A 23,138-nucleotide genomic window follows, 5' to 3' on the forward strand; every position below is an offset into this window, starting at 1 on the left:
ATCACTTCAGTAAGCAAGTGTGTGGGTATACACGTTTGATGGGATAATCATGGAGAAGCCATACTTTTAATGCATGCTTGAGAAATGACTTTAGAGCTTGTTAACCCTGTGCTGTAATGCACCACAAGAACCTTGATGAGCCAGACTTTCCTACAGAGTGGATTGATTTTAATACCGTACATTTTCATTTTGTGAAGAATGCATTTTTCTGAACAGCAGGGCCTTCTGATGGTTTGATGAATCTGAAAATGGTTTGCAACGGGATGTAACCTTACCTCTTTGTAGGAATATAGTCACAAAGCTCCTGTCTTTTGAGCACTGCACAGTTGACCTTTGCGTTGACAAGGGAAGCAATTGTGAAAAAAGGAAGGGTTTCTTTTTAGCTGTTTGTACACTAAGCAAGATTACTTCTTTAAAACTGGATAGTAAAAACTAAATTCCTAGAGGTTTTTAGAAGCAAAAGTGGTAATTGCTGGTTAAAACTGCTGTTCAGTAAGTTGGGATGATCATGCTGTTTTGTTGGAATTATTTAATATTTAAAACATGCTTCAGCAAGAAGCAACAGTACATAACTGGATGTAGTGGTCATAATTTGACCGTCAAAGTCAAATTTTCTAGTCCCATTTTCTTTTTCACATAGAAAAATAGGTTTTATTTCATTGTATTTAATAAAAGGCTGTGAACTCTCTTAAGAGGTCAGGGTAACTTTAGCATTGCACTGATTTTAGAGTGATACAGTGGTGCCTCGCTTAACGAGTACCTCGCTCAACGATGAATTCGCATAACGATGGCCTTTGCTGGAAATTTTGCTGCCTCACCTAATGATGTTTCCTATGGGGGATTTTCACATAACCATGTTTGGGACCTTGCTTCACTTAACAATGACAGTTTTAGGTCGCCTGTTTTGCTTAACGTTTTTTTTGACAGCCCTGTTTTCGCTATTTTAAAAATATTCTAAAATGTTTAAAAATGTTTAAAATGCTTGGAATCGTTAGTGCACCTAATAAGACCTTCGTTAAAGTAATTTGGCTTCGTTCTGAGTCTTTTTGAATTTTTGGTGATTTTTTTCCACCATTGAAATGTATTGAATAGGCTCCTATTGGAGCAGATTAACCGGTTTTCAATGCATTCCTGTGGGAAATGGTGTTTCGCTTAACAATGTTTTCACATAACGATGTTTTTAATGGAACCAATTAACATCGTTATGCGAGGCACCACTGTACTTAATATACGTGAGATTGTAAAACAAACAAAAATGAAAGCAACTGATTCCAATTTTATATATAGCAAGATTCAGAAACAGCCCTCTGCATCGGTCTGTGTACAAAAGACATTAGCAGAATAGCAGAGCCTCAGTCTCATCCAGAGTAGACTATGTCTAGATGGGCGGCATATAAATGCAATCAATCAATCAATCAATCAATCAATCAATCAATCAATCAATCAATCAATCAATCAGTAAATAAATAAATAAATAAATAAATAAATAAATAAATAAATAAATAAATAAATAAATGAATGAATGAATAAATGAATAAATGAATAAATGAAAGGATTTTCCGTTATAAAGTACAGTATAGCTCAATATTCTAGCACTAGATGTTTATATTGCTGTAATAGTACAGCTGTAGGGAATGTAGATACCATGGTCCTTGTGTATAAATACGTACGGACCTCTGTAATTAAAATACACATTTATGTTATACGTAAGAGCATTACGTGCATGTTTGTACATATGCTTGAATTCCACATGTGTGCAGATGAGACTTAAATATGGTTATGATCATCCTGAAGCAGAAAGGCATAAGCCCTATGGCTCAAGCTTAGTCTTGTGCTTCAGGACCAAGCAGTTTATGTTGTTTGGAGTAAAAATTTGCGCTGTTCCTCTCTCTCTTTTAATTCTTTGGCAGTTGAGAAATTGAACATTAGAATGAGCTACCGTAAACGAACTGTGTGATAGTCAGAGCCTCTTGTGACTTGTTTTGTTACTAAATACTACCACCTGCATTGTGAAAAAGACTTAATTTACACCCTTCTTTAGTCAGTTCTCATTAATATGGAAGAGATGCTTACACATCTTTTCACTTTCTTCCCTTGCCCAACATCACCATGAAATATGTTAGCATGACTTATTAGTTCAGAAATAGTTTGAATGCAAATCTTAAAATTCTGCTCTTGTGCGGTTGGAAAAATATCAAGAAATGCACTTGAAAATACAGACTGCAGAAAGGTCAACGAATTCTACCCAGCTACAAGGACCAGTGATCACTGCACACGAAAGACCAGTTTACGACACCCATCAATCACAGTGACAAATAATCTCTCCCTCTTATCACAACAATACACCCACAACAAAAAGCACATTGATCACCACAATCACCCATCTCCTGAAAAGGACAAAAGCTGATCCCATAGTTATAAATACTCCACTATCCTAACAAACTGCACCAGAGCACAGACGGAGTTCTGACTCCTGTCCTCTGAAGATGCCAGTCACAGAGACTGGGGAAATGTTAGGAAGAACAACCTTCAAAACATGGCCAAAGAGCATGAAAAACCCACAACCATCAGATCCCAGCTGTGAATGCCTTTGAGAATACAATATCAAGAAACATTTACATAAAATGTGTCAGTATTCAATCAGTTGACAATATTCCATCATGCATGAATATTTTTACAAAGCAGGAGTTTCACTTTATTCATTTCTTTTTGCAGGTGCATCTGTCACGCTTTGCATAAAAAAATTTGTATTTTAGTCACCCACCAGCTGCAGTATCTACAGGCTGCAAGCCAGATCCTGATTCTAAAAGAGGTAGGTGGAAGTTATCTTTGGAAAGGTGACTGTATTCCAAAGCTTAGATTATGACGATTTTTTTTTTTTAAAAGATCAACAGTGGAAATAGTTTGGGAAGCTGAGTGAAGGTTTTTCAGCTAATATAGGTGCTGGTTTAATATAGAACTCTGGCTTGGCTCTTTCCAAATAAGTCAGAGTTTTAAGCCAATAAGTACATTATAATCAGTCAACTGCCTCTTTATTATGCAGTAAACACCTCAAAGACCCATGATTTAGTGGGTTACAGACTGTCTGTTCACCAAGGCAGAGCAACTATTCCACAGCTGTTCACTTTGTTTGTAGTTGCTGTAGCAAACTCATCACCTTGTGACAGCAGACAGGCAGTGTGTGCTAGGGCAGTGCTCTGAAAGCCTTGTAGTCTGAATAGAATTTGCAAGATCTTGTGTTGCTTTGGTGTAGCCTTCAGGAAACCAGGACTATCTGCATGCCACTATGATGGTTCAGAGTAGGTTTTTGTGAATGTGTATTATAAATAGGTTGTTAGAGTTCTTTCTGCATGTTCTTTGTTAAGGGGCAGAGGTAAAGAGGTACTGTGCACTTTGAAGACTCATCAGGCTGGACAGTGCACTTGTCATCATCCTCTCCATTGTGTCAGCTGCAGTATAGTGTTAGTACTTGCCAGCTGGCTTGTGCTACAAGTCATGTCGGGTGGGAGGAGCAAGGCCAGACAAGTAGCAGTAAGCTGTCAAGAGGTTTGTTTATGCCGCTCCAGTAATATTATTAACATATGAGGAGGAATGGGCATCATTACACTTAGGTTTATTGTAAGGGTAATGGTGTCAGAGCTCTTGTCCTCCTTTTTCTTCCTCTCAGCAGTACTATAAGGAAACTGGTGCATAGCTGTGTGGGAGTAACTTGACATTATTGGATTGCACAATAAAACCATCCAGTTTGCTTTGTCTGGGCATCATACCTGGCAAAGTTACACTGGTGTGACTTTGCATTACCCAGTGACAAATTGGATTCTGGCAAATAACTGTCAGTGCATCAAGCCAAACCCAAAGATATGGAATCTTTGAACTCCTTGCACTTATGTGCAAGAACCCCAGGATCTTACTGAGATGGATAATGATTAATTTACCACTCTTTTATGCTAATGCTTGTGTTTAAATTAAACAATAGCTGCCTCCCCCTTAATGTGCATTTTACCATGGTCTTCTTCAGGCATGAGTGGTGTAGGGTCATGGATCCTGAGCTGAGTCCTGATCTTCCTGTGCTGAGCAGGGGATAAAGTAGGATTCTGAGTCACATATATGAAGGTTCAAACAAAAACAAATATGAGCCCCCTACAAACCTTCCTGCTCAACCTGGGCAGATCAGGAATGTTGGAAACATTACAGATGTTAGATGTAATGCCAGAATATGGCTCTTGGTATCAATTAGTACTAGCTAAAGGTAGATTTCACCCTAACCTTTTGGCTTTCGCCTGTGATTGATTTTTGATCCAGCAGAAGGATCCTGTAGTGAAGGCAAGAGATGGACAATTTTTGCTGACTCCCCTCTTGCAGACTCTGAACGTGTCCAGAGGAGGGCAACTAAAATGGTTAAAGGTCTGGAATCAGTGTCCTACAAGGAACAGCTTAGGGAGTTGGGAATGTTTAGCCTTACAAAAAGAAGGTTGAGAGGGGGCATGATAGCCATGTTTAACTATTTGAAAAGATGTGATGTTGAAGAGGGGACAGGTTTGTTTCCCAGGGCTTCAGAGACTAGGACACAGAGCAGTGGTTTCAAACTACAGGAAAAGAGATTCCACGCGAACATTAGGAAGAACTTCCCGACAGTCAGAGCTGCCCGGCAGTGGAATAGGCTGCCTTGAAGGGTGCTGGAGTCTCCTTTGGAAGTTTTTAAGCAGATACTGGATGGCCATCTGTTGGGAGTACTTTGATGGATGTTCCCGCATGGCAGGGGGTTGGACTGGATGACCTCAGTGGTCTCTTCCAACTCTATGACTCTGAAACAGTTATTCAACTTCCCCTACCCTCTGGAACAGATCTTTGGAAGTTGCAAGTGGTAAAGATAAAGGTTCCCCTTGACATTTAGTCCAGTCTTGTCCAATTTTAGGGCGTGGTGATCATCCCCATGTCCAAGCCGTAGAGCCAGCGTTTGTCTGTAGAGAGTTTCCGTAGTCACATGGCCAGCGCAACTAGGCACAAAACACTGTTACTTTCCCACCGTGGTGGTACCTATTTATCTACTGGCATTTTTACATGCTTTCGAACTGCTACATTGGCAGGAGCTGGGGCAAGCAACGGGAGCTCACTTCGCCGCGTGGATTTGATCTTACGACTGCAGGTCTTCTGACCTTGTAGCACAGAGGCTTCTGTGGTTTAACCTCAAGTAGTTGAAGGGAAAATGGGAAATTGGCAAAAATTGAATTGTCTCTACGCAGCCAAAAGCAATTGTGTCAATGGGTGCAAAGTCTGGATCATAGCCAATGCAAAATGCTGGAAATGAATATATGTAATCTGAAAGAATTCACGGTGAAATGTGCCATTCTGTAGATATTTTATGCATTTTGTAACTGGTGATTTGTTAACATTTGTTTCTAGGGTAAAGAAGTGGGGAAAGGGACTTATCCACATATTCTGAGATCTGGGATAGATTTTGCATCCCTTCTAAAGAAGCCTGAAGAGGATGATCAATCAGCTGTTCCAGGAACCAGTAGCCGCTCATTACCTCGGATCCGTACGTTTTCTGAGTCCTCTGTGTGGTCAATAGAATCTTCAGTACAGTCACAGAAAGATGGGGCTGCAGAACCTCCTCCCTCTGTGAGTAAATGAAATATATACAAAACTGTTCATTCATGCCTTTGTTTTTGTGTGTTGTGGATTAATTGTGTCATAGAAGTTACTTCTGTGTAAAAGCATGAAAATCTCTCAGCATCAGTTTCAGAGTGATTCTCAAGCATCTCAAGTACATTTTCATCCTGTTCATATTAGGTAGGGAGATTTCATGTTTTCTTCCTGCACTAAAATGTGTGCATACTGGCACCCATTTTTCCTCATCTTTGTATGTATTTGCACATTTTACATAATTTACAAACCCTTTTCAATTGAGTAAAGTCTATTCTTTCAATTATGCACATTTTAGCAATTCATATTGTTGAGTGCACCATTTTATGTGCATTTCATTTTTTTAATGTGTAAGCTAGGAAGTACGTGGATTCTCAAAGGAAAATAGTGTTTCTTTTCTCAAGAAGTCTCCAGAAATGTGGAAATGTTACTTTTGTAATGATTTACAAATGCAGCAAAATCCTTCTCCATCTGTAATTCTGTAGCAAAGAGAAGGAACAACAGAGCTAATTTAATACTGTTTTAAAGTGTGTCTGGCCGATGCAGCCCATTATTACTGTTCTATGAATCTCATAATTTTCATACTAATTCTTTATCATCAATATTCTGTTACTTTTCTTATACAGTGGTGCCTCGCTTAGCGATCGCTTCGTTGGGTGATGAAATCGCTTAGCGATGGGGTTTTAGCCATCGCAAGAGCGATCGCTTAGCGATGGTCCCTATGGGGAAAAATCGCTTTGCGATGATCGCGGGGAAGCGATCATGGCAAAGCGACACTTTTTAAACAGCTGATTGGCGATTTCAAAATGGCCACCAGAAAGACAAAATGGCCGCCCGCTGTGTGTCCTCGCTTTAGAGGCACTGAAAATGGCCACCCCTATGGAAGATCTTCGCATAAGGTTAGTTTTGAAGCCCATAGGAACACATTAAACGTGTTTTAATGCATTTCTATGGGCTTTTAAAAATCGCTTATCGATTAAATCGCTTAGCAACGTTTTTCCTGGAACGGATTAACATCGCTAAGCGAGGCACCACTGTATATTTTTTAGTTGAAACATAATCGGGTAATTGGTTAATCTGCCCTTCAAGCAGATTAACCAATTAAGACTTGCCTTTAAGCAGGAATGGGAACCCATTTTGGCCCAAGAGCTGAATTGATTACAGACATACTGGGGGCTTCAGAGGGAGGCTGCACACCAGCAGTGGTTGGTCCACATCTGAAAGTGGACAGGGCCACCTCACCACCAGCATATGGTTAGCAATCTGATTGCCAAGACTCATATAAATGCACATTTTCCCTCATCAGCAAACACCACACTTCCATTTCCTGGAAATACACATCCATATGGCTTATGGTAGTAGCTAAGAGTTTCTAAAATCCTTGTTGTGATATGGGGAGGGATTATTTTTCAAGGGGAGATAGCAGTATTAAGATGGAAGAGTGACCTTATGTTTCTCCATCAACACTCCCTAAAATATGCCCCCCTGCAGTTAGGCCTTTTAAAAATCTACAGTGACATCTATTGAGTATGGTGGTGATGGTGGAAGTGGGGGAAATCTCACATCCATAATGGTGATCAGTGATTGAAGATAAAAGTTTTAAGATCCAGAAGGAGAGATGGTAAGGGATGGAAATAGGAAATTGCTGGTGGGCTGAATGAGGGACCCTTTGGGCCTTGTCAGAAGTATTGGCCATTGGAAAATAATTTTATTCAAATCAAGTTGATTAGAAAAAAGATTCATTTCATATTTAAGAGACTTATTGTGAGACAGGGCACATCTTGCTGTAGAAATTCACACTTCAGTGAGGCTTTCTGGTGTGTCTGTTAAAAACAGAATATGTACAAAACTATGCCTAGTACCCTGTTGCAAGTGTAGCACTGCTGTAGGATCTTGAACCATATTTACGGTGCAAAGATTACAAATGTTTACAAGGCAAAATAGACATAGAAAAATTAGTACAAGGAAGGGTGTGAATTTGTAGATCAAGAACACACTGTCAGCTCACATTCTGCTATGAACATGGCATGGAATGAAAGTGCAGGTGGAATTCAGAAAAATCTAGATGGAAGGTTTCACCTTCCCTAAAAGAAAGTATTTTGATATAACTTTCTTGCATAATTATTATAAAATTTAATTTGTTGAATTCTAATCTATGCCAGTATTTTGTGAAGGTCCCCCTATGTTTGTGTCTTAATATGCAAATTCATTTAAATACAATTTTTCAGTTTGAAATGATTAACAGGCTCTGTATTGCTATGATAAAGCTTAACTATACAACTAAGTCTTAAGCACCTGATCTCAAGAGTTATTTCTGGTACCTCTGTGAATTTAATAAATTTTATTTCACTGTGTTGTTGTTTTAATCTTGTGTCAGAGCTCTTAGAGGGATTCTTTAATAATTATAGAAGCTTTAGGCTAAATCTTCAGCAGACTTCCAGAGAGTAAGTCTCATTGAAATCAATAGGACCTACTTTTGAGTGAACACTGGACTATTAAATATCTTCTTTAGAAACCTGTTACATTTTCCCTGGAGATTAGTTGTAACAGTGTTTTATCTTAATTTTTTTATGTGTTTCATGCACTGTAGATGGAGCCTGTCCTAACTGCACTGTCAGAAGAGAGCCGTTCAGCGGGAAAAATCGGCTTTAGTGTTTATAAGAAGTATTTTGCTGCTGGGGCAAATTATTTTGTCATTTTTATACTTTTTTCCCTCAATGTTTTGGCACAGGTAAGATATTTGGCACCACAAATGAAAACATTATTGATGATTTGTGCTTAGAGCACTTTAGCATATTCAGCTTCCTACTGTGTGTATGTGTGTGATGTGAAACTGCATAACATTTTCAAATGTATTAGCGATTTTCCCTCCCTTTGATTTGCAAGAGAACTCTTTAATTTAGCTAGAAGCCTGTTTAGTCTTAATAACTTAAATAGGACTTAATTCAACCAAATTTCATAGTGTTACTCACTTGGATTTCATCTTACACAGTGCCATACAATAAACCTCTCTATTATCGCTCTCCAAAATTTTGTTTATTTTATACCAACGTTATTTCCATTCATGACCAAGCTGCAAAACATCTTAGTAATAGGGACAGTATTACTCCTGCCAACCTAGCAGTTCAAAAGCATGCAAATGTGAGTAGATAAATAGGTACCACCACGGTGGGAAGGTAATGGCATTCTGTGTCTAGTCTGGCCATGTGACCACGGAAACTGTCTACAGAACAATGCTGGCTCTACGGTTTGGAAACGGGGATGAGCACCGTGCCCTAGAGTCAGACACAACTGGACAAATTGTCAAGGGGAACTTTTTATTACTAAGAGTTCATGAAGGAGGTTTGTTTAAGATATAAGTAGGTAAAGCCTGGACTTGGTTGGAAAGGTGAATTGCTGCTTCCTGCCCTACAAGAAGAACTGTTCCATTCTTGGGCCACCAAGACCACCAGATATCAACCGTCATATATTTGTACCTGGTGCTGAGCAGAAGGGACATGGTGGAAATTCTACTGACCGTCCTGCTGCTCAGCAGTCTTCCTCTTTGATTTGAAAGATTTGATCTTGGATTCAGTGTTGAAATCCCCAAGTGTTTGTTCTGAATGACCTCAACATTCACATCAATGAAATCTTGGGGCTCAGGACACCATGGCTGCCATGACAATCATGAAATTTCACAATTTGTCAACCCAGCAGATGTAGCATGCCCTTTCTTTATCTGGTCTTTGTTTCTGGCCATAAAATTAGTGTTCTGATGGTGGGGAAGCTTTGTTTGACTCTACCATCATGGTCAGATCATGTCTGGGTGTGTTGTAGGCTCACAATGGGTTGATCTCTTCACAAAGAGAATGGCTCACTGAATAAATAACTACCGTAACTTAATAAGGAAAGTCGCCCCTCAGAGATGAATAAAATCTGAAGCATTCCAGAGAACTCTTGGAGAATTTCTAATAGATATGGCAAGCTTTTCTGTTAAACCCTGTCATTTTATTTAATAAGAAGGTGATTTGAATTGGTGCCATCACATAATCAGTGTTAAGTATCATCTCTGTCAGTGCAATCATTCAATCAATCAATCATTCCCAACTCCTGGGTCAACCATTTGCTTGATGATGGAGGCTGGGAGATAGAGACAATGAACAAAAATTCTGAGAATTTGACTAAACAGAAGAGCACAATACTTCACTTATATTGCATCCTCGAGCATGTATTTCCCATGTGTTTTTGGTCCTACTCCAGATTAGACACCAGGGTGTTGTTGAGGGGCTCTCAGTAGCACTCTGTGGTTTGTTTGCTGCTTCAAAGGTAACATTTTCCTCACAGGGAATGTGAGTTGGGTGGCATGGTGGCATGAATTCTATAGTCAGTTGATAGATCTGGTGTACCATGTAGTCATGGTGTGGTGACTTCCACCTAATTTGGCATGAAAATGTGGACATGGCTGCTGTAGGAGTGTGGTCTATCACTTCTTTCTTTGATGGCTACTACTTGCAAGCTGAAGGAGGATAGCTGTGCTCAGGAGGTAATTAATGCCTCTTTGAAAGGCTGTTGGTCCGGGCCACTTTGAAGTGATTCTGAGGCTGTGCCTTTAGATAGCCTTCCTGGATTGTCAAGGTTATAAAGGTTAGGATTGTAATGGCAGAATTGATCAGTTACTATTATCCCCTATTTGGACAGGACATTTGAGTGGGTAGAAGCTCTGTAGCCCATTATTATTAGATGACACTGATGATGGGGCCCCATTTATGTCCTGTGACATTCTACATGTTCTCCCCGGTGATGTATGGAGGCTGGCTTCATCATGTGGAATATGGCAGGTGGCTAGTGTGGTGTCTGCCCAGTCACGAATATTCATATGCTATCTGCATGGACCAATGAGAGTGCTGGAGAGGTGGAGTCATGAAATATAAGATTCTTTGCAGGAGGAGGAGGAGTTTAGATTGGAGTTTTAGAGACTGGTTTTTGGAAGTTTAGTGTGGATAGAGAGAGAGTTGGTGGTTGAGGGTGGATGAAGTGGAATGTTTGGTTAAGAGTTAAAGACATTGATTTTACCTTCATCACCTGTAACAATAAGCAACTTCTATTTGGGTCTATTTGAAATGACACATTGCCTGGACCTATATTATTAATAATACATAGTGTTGATATAATCAACTGGTGGCAGTGACACGATGATTAGCTTCTGCCCTTTGATTGGTGAAACAGCCAAGGGACAGGAGGAAACGTGACAGCTACCAAATGAAGAACTTTCATAGTGACAGTATCCCATCTGTGGCGTTCTCCCCACATGGATACCAGCCTGGTACCAATTTGGTTATATTTTGGTGCCAAGCAACACTACTCTTAGCCATCCAGTGTTTTAAATGGCTTTTGTTTGACACATAATCTCATCATGTTTCTTTGTATTTTGTCTTCCTTTTGTAAACTGCCTTTCAAGTTCTGATGAAGTACAGAAATAAATATATGAATGTATATTTTGCATAAGGATTGGTTCAAAACCTGAAGCAATTCCCTAGATCTCCTTGAGTTAACAAACAAGTCTGTGTTCACTGGCCTATTGCATTCCAAGTGTGGATATTCACGAGCTATTGTGTGGCAGGTGACCATGATCCCATTACTTCTGTGTTTGTAGAAGGAGCTAAGAGCTTGGTATAGATGGGCCCATAGATGGGTACTATTATCTTACTGCACATAAATGTTTATAATTTGTGGCCTTAAAGAAAACTTTATTAAATCATCAATGGTTGATTGCCTAATAGTGACTCTTATTGCCATGGACAAAGACTGTTTAGAACTCTGATGTGTTTATGAGAGAAAGCAACACAGTCTCCACAGTATGATTCATATGATTTTAAACAAGTAGTACATGAATGCTTCTTCTCTTCCTGCTCTTCTTCCTCATTCTCCTTCTTAAGTCATCATCATTCAGAAAAATACTTGTGTTTGGCACATTTTTAATGTATATACTTCTTGCAAGAAATTATATAAACATTTTATATATTGTCCTTTAGCTCTGAAAAATTACCAGCTTTTCTCAACCTAGTGCTTCTGCATGGGTTGGAGTAGAACTCTGAGTTATGCTGGCTGAATAATTCTGAGGGTTTTTGCCCAGCATATTTGGAAAACAGTAGGTTGGATAAAGCAGGCCAGGATGATTGAACTGAAATGTCTTTACAATTCAAAATGGAGAATTTTTTAAAGAGTCAAAGTAAAACTGTTTTTGTTTGTTTAATTTTGTTCAAGGTTGCCTATGTACTTCAGGACTGGTGGCTCTCTCACTGGTAGGTCAAGACTTTGTTTAAAAAATGTTTGCTTGACCACATGAATGTTGGAGCACTCAGAGCAGAAAAAGCAGAAATACGCATTTATGAGAGAATCACTTTTCAAAAGGCGGAATAAAGTCACATTTTTAAAAGTATGGGGACTCAAAATCAATAGTCAGCAATTTGAAGGCACCTATTAATAGCTTCACTGATGCCATCCAGACATAGCATGATTTTTTTCATGACCTTATATCATTTAACGGCCTAGTTAAAACATGCTGTGTACCTTTTCACACAGTACCTTTTATTTTTAACCCCAGAAAGTCTGCCTTTATTAGAGTGGAAGAGCAAAGCAATTTCCACAGGTGGAGATCTGGCTCTTTCATTTTATTTAAAAGTTTAGCTTTGACATGGGTGGTCACTAGAGATGGGGGTGGCGTTAACAAGGGTCCAGCCCCATGGGGCCAAATGGTTCACTCTCTAATCTGATGTGCACGGTGCGATTCTACCAATAGCTCTGCAGCGTGTGATCCACTCTGCACTCCTGGCAGGAGAACAGAGGACAAGCCTCACTGCAAGGTTGAAGAGTGGCGAGCGGATTGCGCGCTGTGGAGCCATTGGTAGAATCGTGCTGTTCGCGTCCACAGTGGACCGGCGAGTGGACCGGCCAGCCCCATGAGGCTGGACCCTCATTAATGCCACCTGTGCGGGGATATTCGTATATGAATATGAATACCCCCATCTCTAGTGGTCACTTACCAGGTCAGTGAACCTCCCACCTATGTATGCTGCGACTCTACAACATAATAATACAATATCCAGGATATTCTTATAAGTTTCGTGTAGCTTGGCCACTGCTAATTGTGACTGATGAGGTATTGCAGTCCATCACAGTTACATGCATGGTCGTATGCACAGCTCCAGAAGCTTGTCAGTCAGCTCTGTTAGTCACAGCAAATTATGTAAACCTTATTTGACTACCCACAGGATCCCAGCCACTGTATTAAAGCTAATGAGTGGAAACCCGTTTTAGTCATTGGCATTTTACCGAGGTGATTAATGGTTCTTTTTAAACATAATAACACTTTAATGCTTTAAATTGCAGTCTTATATCACCATGCGGCCAGTTTTTAATAAATATTTTTTAAAAGCTTTTTGGTTATGGCTGCTAATGACCTTGCTAAGATGAACTCATCTTTAAAAATATTCTGTGTGTCTGTGCAGCATTATAACATTTTTAACATCACAGAACTTCCTTTAAAGTTGTGTTTTATTATTTTAAGAGGATTCATTTCAGCAAGGTATGCCTTTCATCATCATCATCATTGTAGTAATAAAGCGAAAAATATCTAAATTTATGCATTTCTAAGCATTTTTTGGATAACTTTCTGTTTACTGTTTGTGATATTTATACAGGGCAAATGAACAAGTAAAGCTGAATGTTACCGTAAATGGAAATGCTGGGAAAAATGAGACAAAAACTGTTGATCTTGAGTGGTATTTAGGAATGTATGCAGGTAAAAACCTTTAAAATATTACTTCTGTGGTTTGCAAGATGCTCATTAAATAACAACAGGCACAATGATTTTCTTTTGCTATAGTGATTTGATTGTGTCATTACAGATCTGCAAGACACACACTCTTGTATGTATTTATATGTATGCATATCTGCATACATAAATACATGTGTGTGTGTGTGTGTGTGTGCCCGTTCGTGTGCACCTGTGAGTACTGTGTGAGTGTGTGTATGTGTGTCCAAAGTTGTCTCAAAGTATTTTAATGGATTGGGAAAGCAATGTGGAAAATGGCATGTTTCGTAACAAGGCTAGATCGGGGGGAGGGGGTTCTTGAACTATTCAACATCTTAAGAGATCAGGAGATGGTCTTGAAACTGAACATTCTATATGTTCTCCTTCCCTGCTACTCTTTAAGAGTGGTAAGATTTCTGTGAGCATTGATGAAAATGCAGCTAATACTAAGATTCTCTCAATTCCTTGTTAGCTTGAATGTCAAGCCACTTGTAATGGTGGTCTGTGTATACATATCTGTATCATTCTAAAAACTCCCAATTCAAAAAAGTAAAATAGCTTTGCAACTGAGGTATGTGTGTGTGTGTGTGTGTGTGATTTCCTTTAGGTAAACAGCACAGGTAAAATTGCTTAAGAAACATCCTAGTTTCTAGGAACCCAAGCCAGACCAGAGAGCCCTCCAGCTGCTACCTGCCAATGTTTTAAAGAGTTTAAGTTCAATGTGCTCATTTTAGCTGCACATCTGTTTTTGTTAGCATCCATTGCATACACTCAGTTCATATAGAATTAAGTGTGACTAGTCACCTATTAGTGAAGAACAGTTCAGTTTTCAGTGAAGTTTGTTTGTCACTGAGAACCCTGGATAAGCAATGTACAGTACTTATCAGTATGAATGATGCATGATTTCCATCCAAAGTGGATATATCTTCCTGTTGTCTGAAATTCTTGTTGAAGTCAATATGTTGCATTTCATAGTTTTTTATTTGTTTGCAGGATTCACTGTGGTTACTATACTGTTCAGCATACTGAGGAGTCTACTGATGTTTCAGGTGTTGGTGAATGCTGCCCAGAATTTACATAACAACATGTTTCAGGCAATTTTGAAAGCTCCAGTGCTGTTTTTTGATACAAATCCCATTGGTAAGTTGTATCTACCTTAAATGATTATAGATATAATCTTTTATGTACTTACAGTATTTAGTACAGTGGTGCCCCGCATAGCGGCGTTAATCCGTTCCAGATTAATCGTCGCTATGCAGAAACATCGCTAAACGGAACGGAAAAAGCCATAGGAACGCATCCTATGGCTCCCAAACTCACCGTTGAGCAAAGTTCCTCCATAGTGCCGCCATTTTTGCACCCTTGATAAGCGAGGGCAGGGCGTGAAAACACTTGCGCCGGCCATTTTAGGCACCCGGCGGCCATTTTGGAACTGCCGATCAGCTGTTTAAAAAAACATCGCAATGCGAAGATCGGTAAGCGAAACGCTTACCGATCATCACAATGCGATGTTTTGCCCATTAAAACATCGCAATGCGATCGCATTAGTGATCTAAATTAGATCGCTATGCGGATTCGTCATTAAACGGTGCACTTCTTATGCGAGGCACCACTGTATTTGTTTTCATTACAACTCTTCAGCTATTTAAAAAATTGTGCTCTCTGCAGAGAGCTTTGGGTGCCTGATTAATGCAGCTAACTTGTGATTCCTGAAATAATTTGCACCATTTAGTTCCCTGCTAATGCAGGATACATAATCCTGTAAGCTTGTTATGCTAATTATGATTGATTTGTTGCCATGGATCTCAATATTTGTAGATTTAAAAAGCATGTTTTTTTAAAAAAATTAAATGGCTCCAAAATTGGCCAATATAAAGTTCAGCATAGTTTTGAACATAATTATCTCAGGTGTCAATCCTCTACCTGTGTTCCTTGGAGTAAGTGCCATTGAATTGAATGTCGTATACTTATGACTAAGTTTGCATATGATTCAAATGTCAAAATACATGTATATTCACACTAAGCAGAGCAATTGCTATTGTCAGCCACCTTCAAATCATCAATCATACTAGTCTTGTCAGGCTTCAGAAGCTGACCTGGGCCAGGGCTGATTAGTGCTTGGATAAGAGAACATCAGTGATTAATATCAGGTATCTCTGTGTGGGACTGGAGAAGAAACCTGACTGAAACCCCAGAGAGCTACTGCCGGTCAGAGTTGGCAATTCTGGGTTAGGTGGAACGAGATTGTGACTCAGAATAAGACACCTTCCTATTTTCAGTCAACAGCACCAGGTCAGAGAAAGTTAAATAAAATTGGTCAGTTTACATCGTTGTACCAGTGGTGGAGGTGAGACAGAGTGTAATAGAAAATATTCTTCAGATGTTAAAAATGTACATAGCATGCATCCAGGCTTCTTATATATGAAACATGTGCAGTGATCAAACCAGGGAAATGTTAATGGTTTTCTTGTTAACAAGATAATAGTTTTTTTTAAAAAAATGTCTGCTCTGCTTTCATGCTGGCAGAATGGGATGATATTTAATATAATATTAGTGTAATAGATCTAAGCAACTGAATATAACAGTTTTGTATAACCTTGGGGGTTTTGTTCTGACAGATACTCAGTATCTTTTTTGTGTGTGATCTGTTTATGTTTTAAATTAAGTATCTGAAATTATTTTGTTAGGCCTTACAGCAAAGTAAACTTTAAATGAACTGATTATGGTTTACTAATAGTAATGTAACATTAAGCACAACATGGCCCTTTTCTAATTTCAATAATACTGTAACAGAGTTCTAGGAAACAAGGTTACTATAGAAGATTACTTCTGAGCTTCCTTTTGCCACTATGAAATAGAAGGTAATATACTATTTGAGGCTTAGTGTATTTAATTTTTGATTCTAAACTTTATGCAGAATGTTCCCCTTTTATGTCTGCTGTAGATGTGCTGTAGAAGTGAGATAAATGTGAGGATCTTAACAAAAAATACTAGCCACTATTATGCTTTGCTTTGCACACTGGGTCAATTTGTGGGATGATTTCTGTGTCCCCATATCCCCCCCCTTTTGGTGCCTGCTCCTCTTCTGTAAGAAACATGGAAATGATGTCATGTGTATTTCTCCAAGGTTGGAAGAGAAATCCATATTATTTTTCCCTTGGGAGATGATATTTTTCTGTAGCAAAAAAAAGATTGGTTTCAGCGTACAGTGGAATCATAATTCTCTCTTTTCATAATTCCACCCTCCCAAGCATGGTTTGCAAAGGGCTGAGGATCTTTAATTTGGATGTATGGCAGTCAGGCTAGCATAACATTTCCTATGCTAGGAAAGCTGCATTTTAAGGGATGCAGGATTCAACTGACATCTTTGGTGAAGAGATACAGAAGAGAATTAGTATCTGTGAACTAGTAAGGATATCACCAAATAGGGAAGATAACATCTATTCTAATGTGTTACCTTTAAAAAATATTTATGGTAACATGAACATTTATGATGAAATACAGTTTGCTTGCTAATGTTTTAGCCCAATGTTTTAGCTATAATTTTAAAAAGAAAAATCTGCCCATGTTGCTTGCTGAAACTAAAATGTGGATTGGATTAATTAAAAAGGAAAAACTGGCAGAGCAATTAGTTGTATCAGAATTAGAAATAGGCATGAACCACAGTTCAACAGTTCAGCCCAGTTCAGCATGGCTCCCTCACAGGTGTTCTGCAGGCATTGCACACTCCCTCTTGCACCTCTTCTGCATGCTTGCCCATTCCTTGAGTGAAGCACACTTTCCTCCTCAGCGTGATTGCCCACTTACCAATCACAGTGTGCACTTCCCTCCTCTGCCTCCTCTGGCAGCCACCCACTCAGACAAGGAGGTGGGGCAGGGAAGCCCACACCTCTGCCTTTGATTAAGTGGCTGTCAGAGGAGGCAGAGGATGGAAGTGTGCACTGTGATCAGTGAATGGGCAGTCTCTCTGAGGAGGTAGAGTGGGAAGTGCGGGTCACCCAGGGAATGGGCGCGCATGCAGGGGAGGAAGAGGGGAATCTGTGGTGCCCGCAGAACAGCTGTGCAAGCATGTGCTGCGCTGAACCACCAAAATACGGTTCATGCCCATCTCTAATCAGAATATGTAAACATTTGTATATGATGAAGGAATGCAAAATTATTCTTCAAAAGGGTAAGGTATTCTTTTTAGAACTCTTGACAAGAGAATTGAAATAATTATTTTTGCCCAAAATGGGCATATTGGTGTACATAATGCTTTAAAACAAATAACACAAATTATGATGGCTGTTATTTTAAAACAAATATCATAAATTATGATGATACTTTTAATCCTCAAAAGTCTATGTTGCATAGACTTTTGAGGATTAAAGTAGAGATGGGCAGAAACCAGAAATCTGGTGGTTTGTGATGGTTCATAGCTAACCATGAACCACCATGAATCCCTGGAAAAATGAACCAGTTCACAGTTCGATTTTCTGGTTCGTGCCTGGAGGTGGGTACTAACTATTCCTACCTCCTCCTCCTCTGTGAACCCACCTGCCCCCTTACCAGTGCCCCCATTGCCACTCTACTTGGTCCTGGTGTTGCCGTCATTGCCCCACTGCAGCCACAGCTGTACTACAGCCATAGTCGGAGGGAGCATGTACAGTAGCAGCAGACCTGGCTTCCAGGAGCCAGCCCTCTGCTTCTGAGCATGCACCTGCCTATCAGCTGGGTGGCAGGGACATACTCTAAGAAGGGAAGCTGCCCCTGTGCGCGTGCCTGTCACTCAGGTGATAGCAAAAATACAAATGGGGAGACAGAGTCACAAGGTGTATAAAAATATTGGCAATGCATTTGCACTTTGGATAAATGTTGGAGCTGGTATCGACCAAATGAGATACTAATTCTAAAAGGTTGCTCCTGAAAGAGGCCACAACCAAAATGCATCAAGCTTGAGCTTGACCCTGAGCTTTTTAGATAAGAATAATGTCTGTGTTGCCAAGAGTGGTCGAAATGACTAGATAGGCGGGGTATAAATACAATAAATAAATAAAATAAAATAAAATATTTTTATGCATCCTGAGACTCAGTCTCCCATTTGTATTTTTGCCACCAGTAGATGTACCAGTTCCCTTTGTTTAAGCTTTGTTTCATCCAGCTGAAAGGCCCGTGTACATGCAGAGGCGGTGGCCCAGTTTCCAGGAAGTGAAGCCAGGCCTGCTGTTTCTGCGTATGGCAGCAGCGGCTACAACAGAGGCAGTGGAAAGACCAGGTAGGCAGGTGACAAGAACAGTGGGAATTCCCTTTAGTTAAATAAAACAAAACACCAAGTGAAAAAATATTTGGTGCTTTGTTTTGCTTTGGCAAAACTGGATACCCGAACTGGTTCACAAACCAAACCATGAACCAGCCCGATTTGTCAGTTTTTTCAGTTTGTTGTTCAGTTCGTGCCCATCTTTAATTAGATCTATGGGGAAGTGTTGCATCTTTTTGGAACAATCAGCTGGTCATTCCATGCTTATTGTTGTTTTGCATGTGCCTGTGTGTGCCTTGATTCTTGAAGGGAAAGGATGCTTGTTTTGGGCAAAGAAGATTTAAGTGTGCATGGGGGCACATCTTCTACACACTTTATACATGTATACAGCTTAGCCATGATTTTTTCCCTACACCACCATTATATATTAAGTCTGCTGTTTGTGGCTATATCAATAAAATAAAGACGGGGAATAGGAGAAGTTAAACCAGACTTGAGAATATCAGTCTACAGACAAGGAGGAAACAGATTAGAGGATCTTAAGCCAACTCTTGTGATCTGTTTTACTTCTACTGCCCTCCAAAGGCACATAGCTGCTTCTTCAAGTGTTCATTTTCCCACGATGAACAATGGTAAGCTTTGAAGGAGGCAACATTTCTGCTTGCTTCCAAACACAGCAAGACAAGAAACCATTTCATCCCTTCTCTTTGCAGAAGAAAGGTTGGGGAATACTTCTGTGTCCCACAGAGCCTTGGAACAGATTTGGGCAGCTTCAGTCTTTGGCCTGGCTTTGGCGTGGCAGAATTTAAGGGACTGTTCCTCCTCCTTTAAAGTTCTGTGATACAGCAAATGTCAGTAGTGACCTTCAGTCTTGTCTTTTTAGTAAGCCAAGTCAGAACTAGAAGACTCTTGGCATTAACTGAGGCTATTAACCGTATTTTACTTACTTTAGTGATAAAGCTGCTTTTTAGGTTCTCTAATCTATGCTTATCTTGTCTTGCTGGTGATGCCCTGTGTGTATATCCTCCAGACCAGTGGTTCTTAACCTGGGCGATAATGCCCCCCAGGGGGCGATTTCATTTTTCAGGGGGGCGGTAGAACGAAAAGGGGCGGCGTGGGGGCGCTGGAGCAGAAGGGGGGCAGTAGGGGGGCGCTGGAGCAAGCCAAACCTGTGAAGATGGCTGCAGCCTTTTTACAGTGTGCATGAATATATATTTTCCTCCAATTTTAATTTAGTTTCAGACTTTTTGTCTTGAAATTTTTAGTTCCTGCATTTGTTTTTATACCCTTTTTATATTTCTTTTTGCGTCTTAAAATTCACTTGCAACTAAATCATTAAATGTTACTTTTTGGGGGCATTTCATTTTCTCAGAATTTAATTTTGTTTTCAGGGGTCATTTGATTTAAGTGTCTTAAACAAACAAACAAATAAATAAAAGATATCATCGCGGGGAGGGGGGCGATGATAACTTCCTCAATGGCTCAAGGGGGCGTTTCTTTCAAAAAGGTTAAGAACCACTGCTCCAGACCATTAGTTTATGTTGGCACATCAAACCATAGTTTTGCTGTTTATCTGGGGACTTCTCATCTTACTTTTATTTAAAATGTTTTATACAGGTATTCCCTTTTATCATATCAGATTTCAAGATGGTGGGCAGCAAATCCCGCTCCTACTCTCATTATGAGGGAGAGCAACCTTGTCCTCAAACAACTTTGGAAATCTTTAAATACATCTGGCTAAATAAGTGTATTGTTCTTCATAGCATGTTAATAACATTGTTGAGAGAGGACATCCCATAACTGAAGCATTATCACCACAGCTAGAGCAGTAAACCATGATTCGGAATTATATCTGTGTCCCTTCATGCATATTGCAGACGCCCTGATTAACCTGTAATAAAAACTTTGCACTCTGCTAGTTAATGTCCTTAAGAAATTGCCCCATTAGTGCCAAGCTGGGACAGCTTGTGATTAGAGGGGAGCTTCTCTCTCCCAAATTCAAGGATGAGCCCCCCACTCACATCTGTGATTTTTTTGGGGGGGGGGCAGCCCATGGGTCTGTTGGATTATTGCACCCATCTATTCTCACCTATCATGTTCCTAGGGTTTTGTATTTTTTCTACTGATGTTTTTGTTGCTTTCCATTATTGTTCTGTTTGGCTGTGTTTGCCATCTAGAGTAGCAGCTTCACTGTTAGTTGGGTGGGATTAAATAAATAGTCATTGTAGGTTATATTTTGCATAGAGTTTTGAAAAGATTCCTTTTGTACTACAACTCTCATAATCCCCCAGCCAGCCTAGATGAATGACTGTGCTGGTTGAGGGATTTTGGAATTTCCAGTTGAAAGAATTAACTTTTTCAGTGTTTGGTTTTGCATAACTTTCAAATAATCTTTTCACCTGAATAAAAAAAAGGAACACTTCTTCAGTTTTTTAGTTTTCTCTTGGTCTAACACAAGAGGGCAGCATGATCTATTTTATTCTGTTCTAGTTTTAAAACTAATTCTTTGGTAGCTGGGAGAAGAAAATGCGTTTCCTGACTATTTTTAATGTCACATTTTGTGGACTTGAAGCAGTAATTCATCAGGTTATATATTGGGCTACTGAGAATGTGTTTTTTCTGATATTCATCACATGCAAGTAAAACATTTTCTTGGGATATTCCTAGCTCATTCTGTCTGCTGTATCTTCTGACTATTAGCCAGGGAAGACAGAAAAAATAAGCTTGTAAGCCTTTGCATATTGAATGCATTTCCTGTTGAACTCAGTGGGACTTGTTTTCATGTCAACATGTCTAAGATTGAGCTGTAAGTGTTAGCTTTTTTTTGTCATCTGTATGTCTCTGTAGTTTGGGCTGAGGATGGAAGTGTCAGCTCTGGGTTCATTTCTGCCTGGATTGTTTGGGTTTGTGCAGTGTCTTCTTATAGTGCAAGTGTATAGGGCAGATCCTGGCAAGGATGTCACTTAAGTGGTATATAATGGTCAACTCTGAGTGCCATTTATTAACAGTCACTGGAACCAGAAAAGTCAAAGACTTAACAAGGTAGGCCCTTTTGGAAAATAGTGCACAGAACCCACAAACCATCATGGCTCTTGGTCACGCTGGCTGAAGGGTTCAGAGGCAGTCTGGAAGATGTAACTTTTACGACTTCTGATTGTGGCTATATGGGCTAAAGAAAGCTACATGTAGTTTCCACCCTGATTATATAAGGATTTGGGCTGAGCAGCAGATAAACCTATTGGTAGACATAACTTTGATAGCATTTCTGATGTTGGATGTTCTTACAGTGTAAGAGCTCTTGGTGGCAGGATCTTTACCTGGGATGGGGAGCAGGGGCCACTGGTCATTCGAGTCCATTGCACTGGGCTAGATAGATCGATGAGGTAGCATGTTGCCAGACAACTTTTTACATTCTCCCAAGTACCCAGAGGGAGAGAGGTATTGTGTGCACAAGTTTTTAAAATGTGCAGTTACGATTGCTGTAGAATAAAATGGTTATTGTTCTGATTTGACATAAAGCTACTTTAGTGTATGTCTCTCTCTATGTGTGTGTGTGTGTTTTGAAGTGCTGATTAAAATGTGAAAGTCTAATCAGTTAGGCTGTTTTCCTCAATAAGTAATATTTTAATGAATTTACTTCAGTGAGGCTTGCATAGGGGAGCTTCCCAATAGATTATGCCAGAATGTGTCTAGAAGTGAGTGTATGTAAAATAATCAAATCCAGAGCTGTAGCTGTAGCTCTTAGACTGAGTGTGGTATTTCTACAGGGATAGCATGGATATATGTATTAAATTACTGTTTGATTGGTGGAATGATTTGACTGCTCTTGGTAGTGTTCATTAATCTATGCTTGTTCACACAAGTGACTCTGCTCAAATGGTACCATGTTTAAACCAGAAATAATGGTCAGGAGGCCTTTAAATTTTATAGCAGGTAGTGTTCTTGATATACGTAGATGATGCAGGCTATTTGTAAGGCAAAACTCTTTGTCAAAAAATATTTCATTGGTGTTGTCGTTCATCATTGGCATAAGTACTTAGGCTCTGTGCCAGAATATCAGTGTGTTATGTCTGTCCAAAGTGAATTAACTGAGCTGGCCCTTTTTGGAAACTAGATGGAGTTCAGTATGTTTTTAAAACATGCAGATTTTTTCATGCACAAGGTTAATATAATATTGTATGAATTAACACATTGGATGTTTGACAGCTAGTATGATTATTCTTCATTTTGAGCCTGAGATTAGTTCAAAGTATGCATGGCTTGTTTTCCCATTTTAATGTTAGGGAATTGGTAGCTTTTGGAAAATTATTTAGTCTGTATTAGTATTTGTTACATTTTGTTTTCATGTTAATGTTAGGGAATTGGTAGCTTTTGGAAAATTATTTGTTGTGTATGTGTTGCCTCAAATAATAATGAGCCAGTTTCTCCTCTACTGCATGCATAATTTAAAAAAAAAAAACCAAA

The 23,138-nt window shown here is 39.5% G+C and overlaps 1 protein-coding gene across 2 annotated transcripts in view; it reads left to right on the top strand.

Moving 5' to 3' along the window:
* The window catches only part of ABCC4 (ATP binding cassette subfamily C member 4 (PEL blood group)), a 239,168-nt gene that overhangs the window by 64,256 nt on the left and 151,774 nt on the right, over positions 1-23,138 (top strand). For both annotated transcript variants that reach the window (XM_072994692.2, XM_020783541.3), the window contains exons 14-19: positions 2,716-2,812; positions 5,404-5,622; positions 8,237-8,377; positions 11,890-11,927; positions 13,326-13,426; positions 14,432-14,578. In XM_072994692.2, the coding sequence (XP_072850793.2) occupies positions 2,716-2,812; positions 5,404-5,622; positions 8,237-8,377; positions 11,890-11,927; positions 13,326-13,426; positions 14,432-14,578 (743 nt within the window). The remainder of the gene's footprint in view (positions 1-2,715; positions 2,813-5,403; positions 5,623-8,236; positions 8,378-11,889; positions 11,928-13,325; positions 13,427-14,431; positions 14,579-23,138) is intronic.

The sequence above is a fragment of the Pogona vitticeps genome, chromosome 3 (assembly GCF_051106095.1).
Source record: "Pogona vitticeps strain Pit_001003342236 chromosome 3, PviZW2.1, whole genome shotgun sequence".
In the NCBI taxonomy this organism is placed as follows: domain Eukaryota; kingdom Metazoa; phylum Chordata; class Lepidosauria; order Squamata; family Agamidae; genus Pogona; species Pogona vitticeps.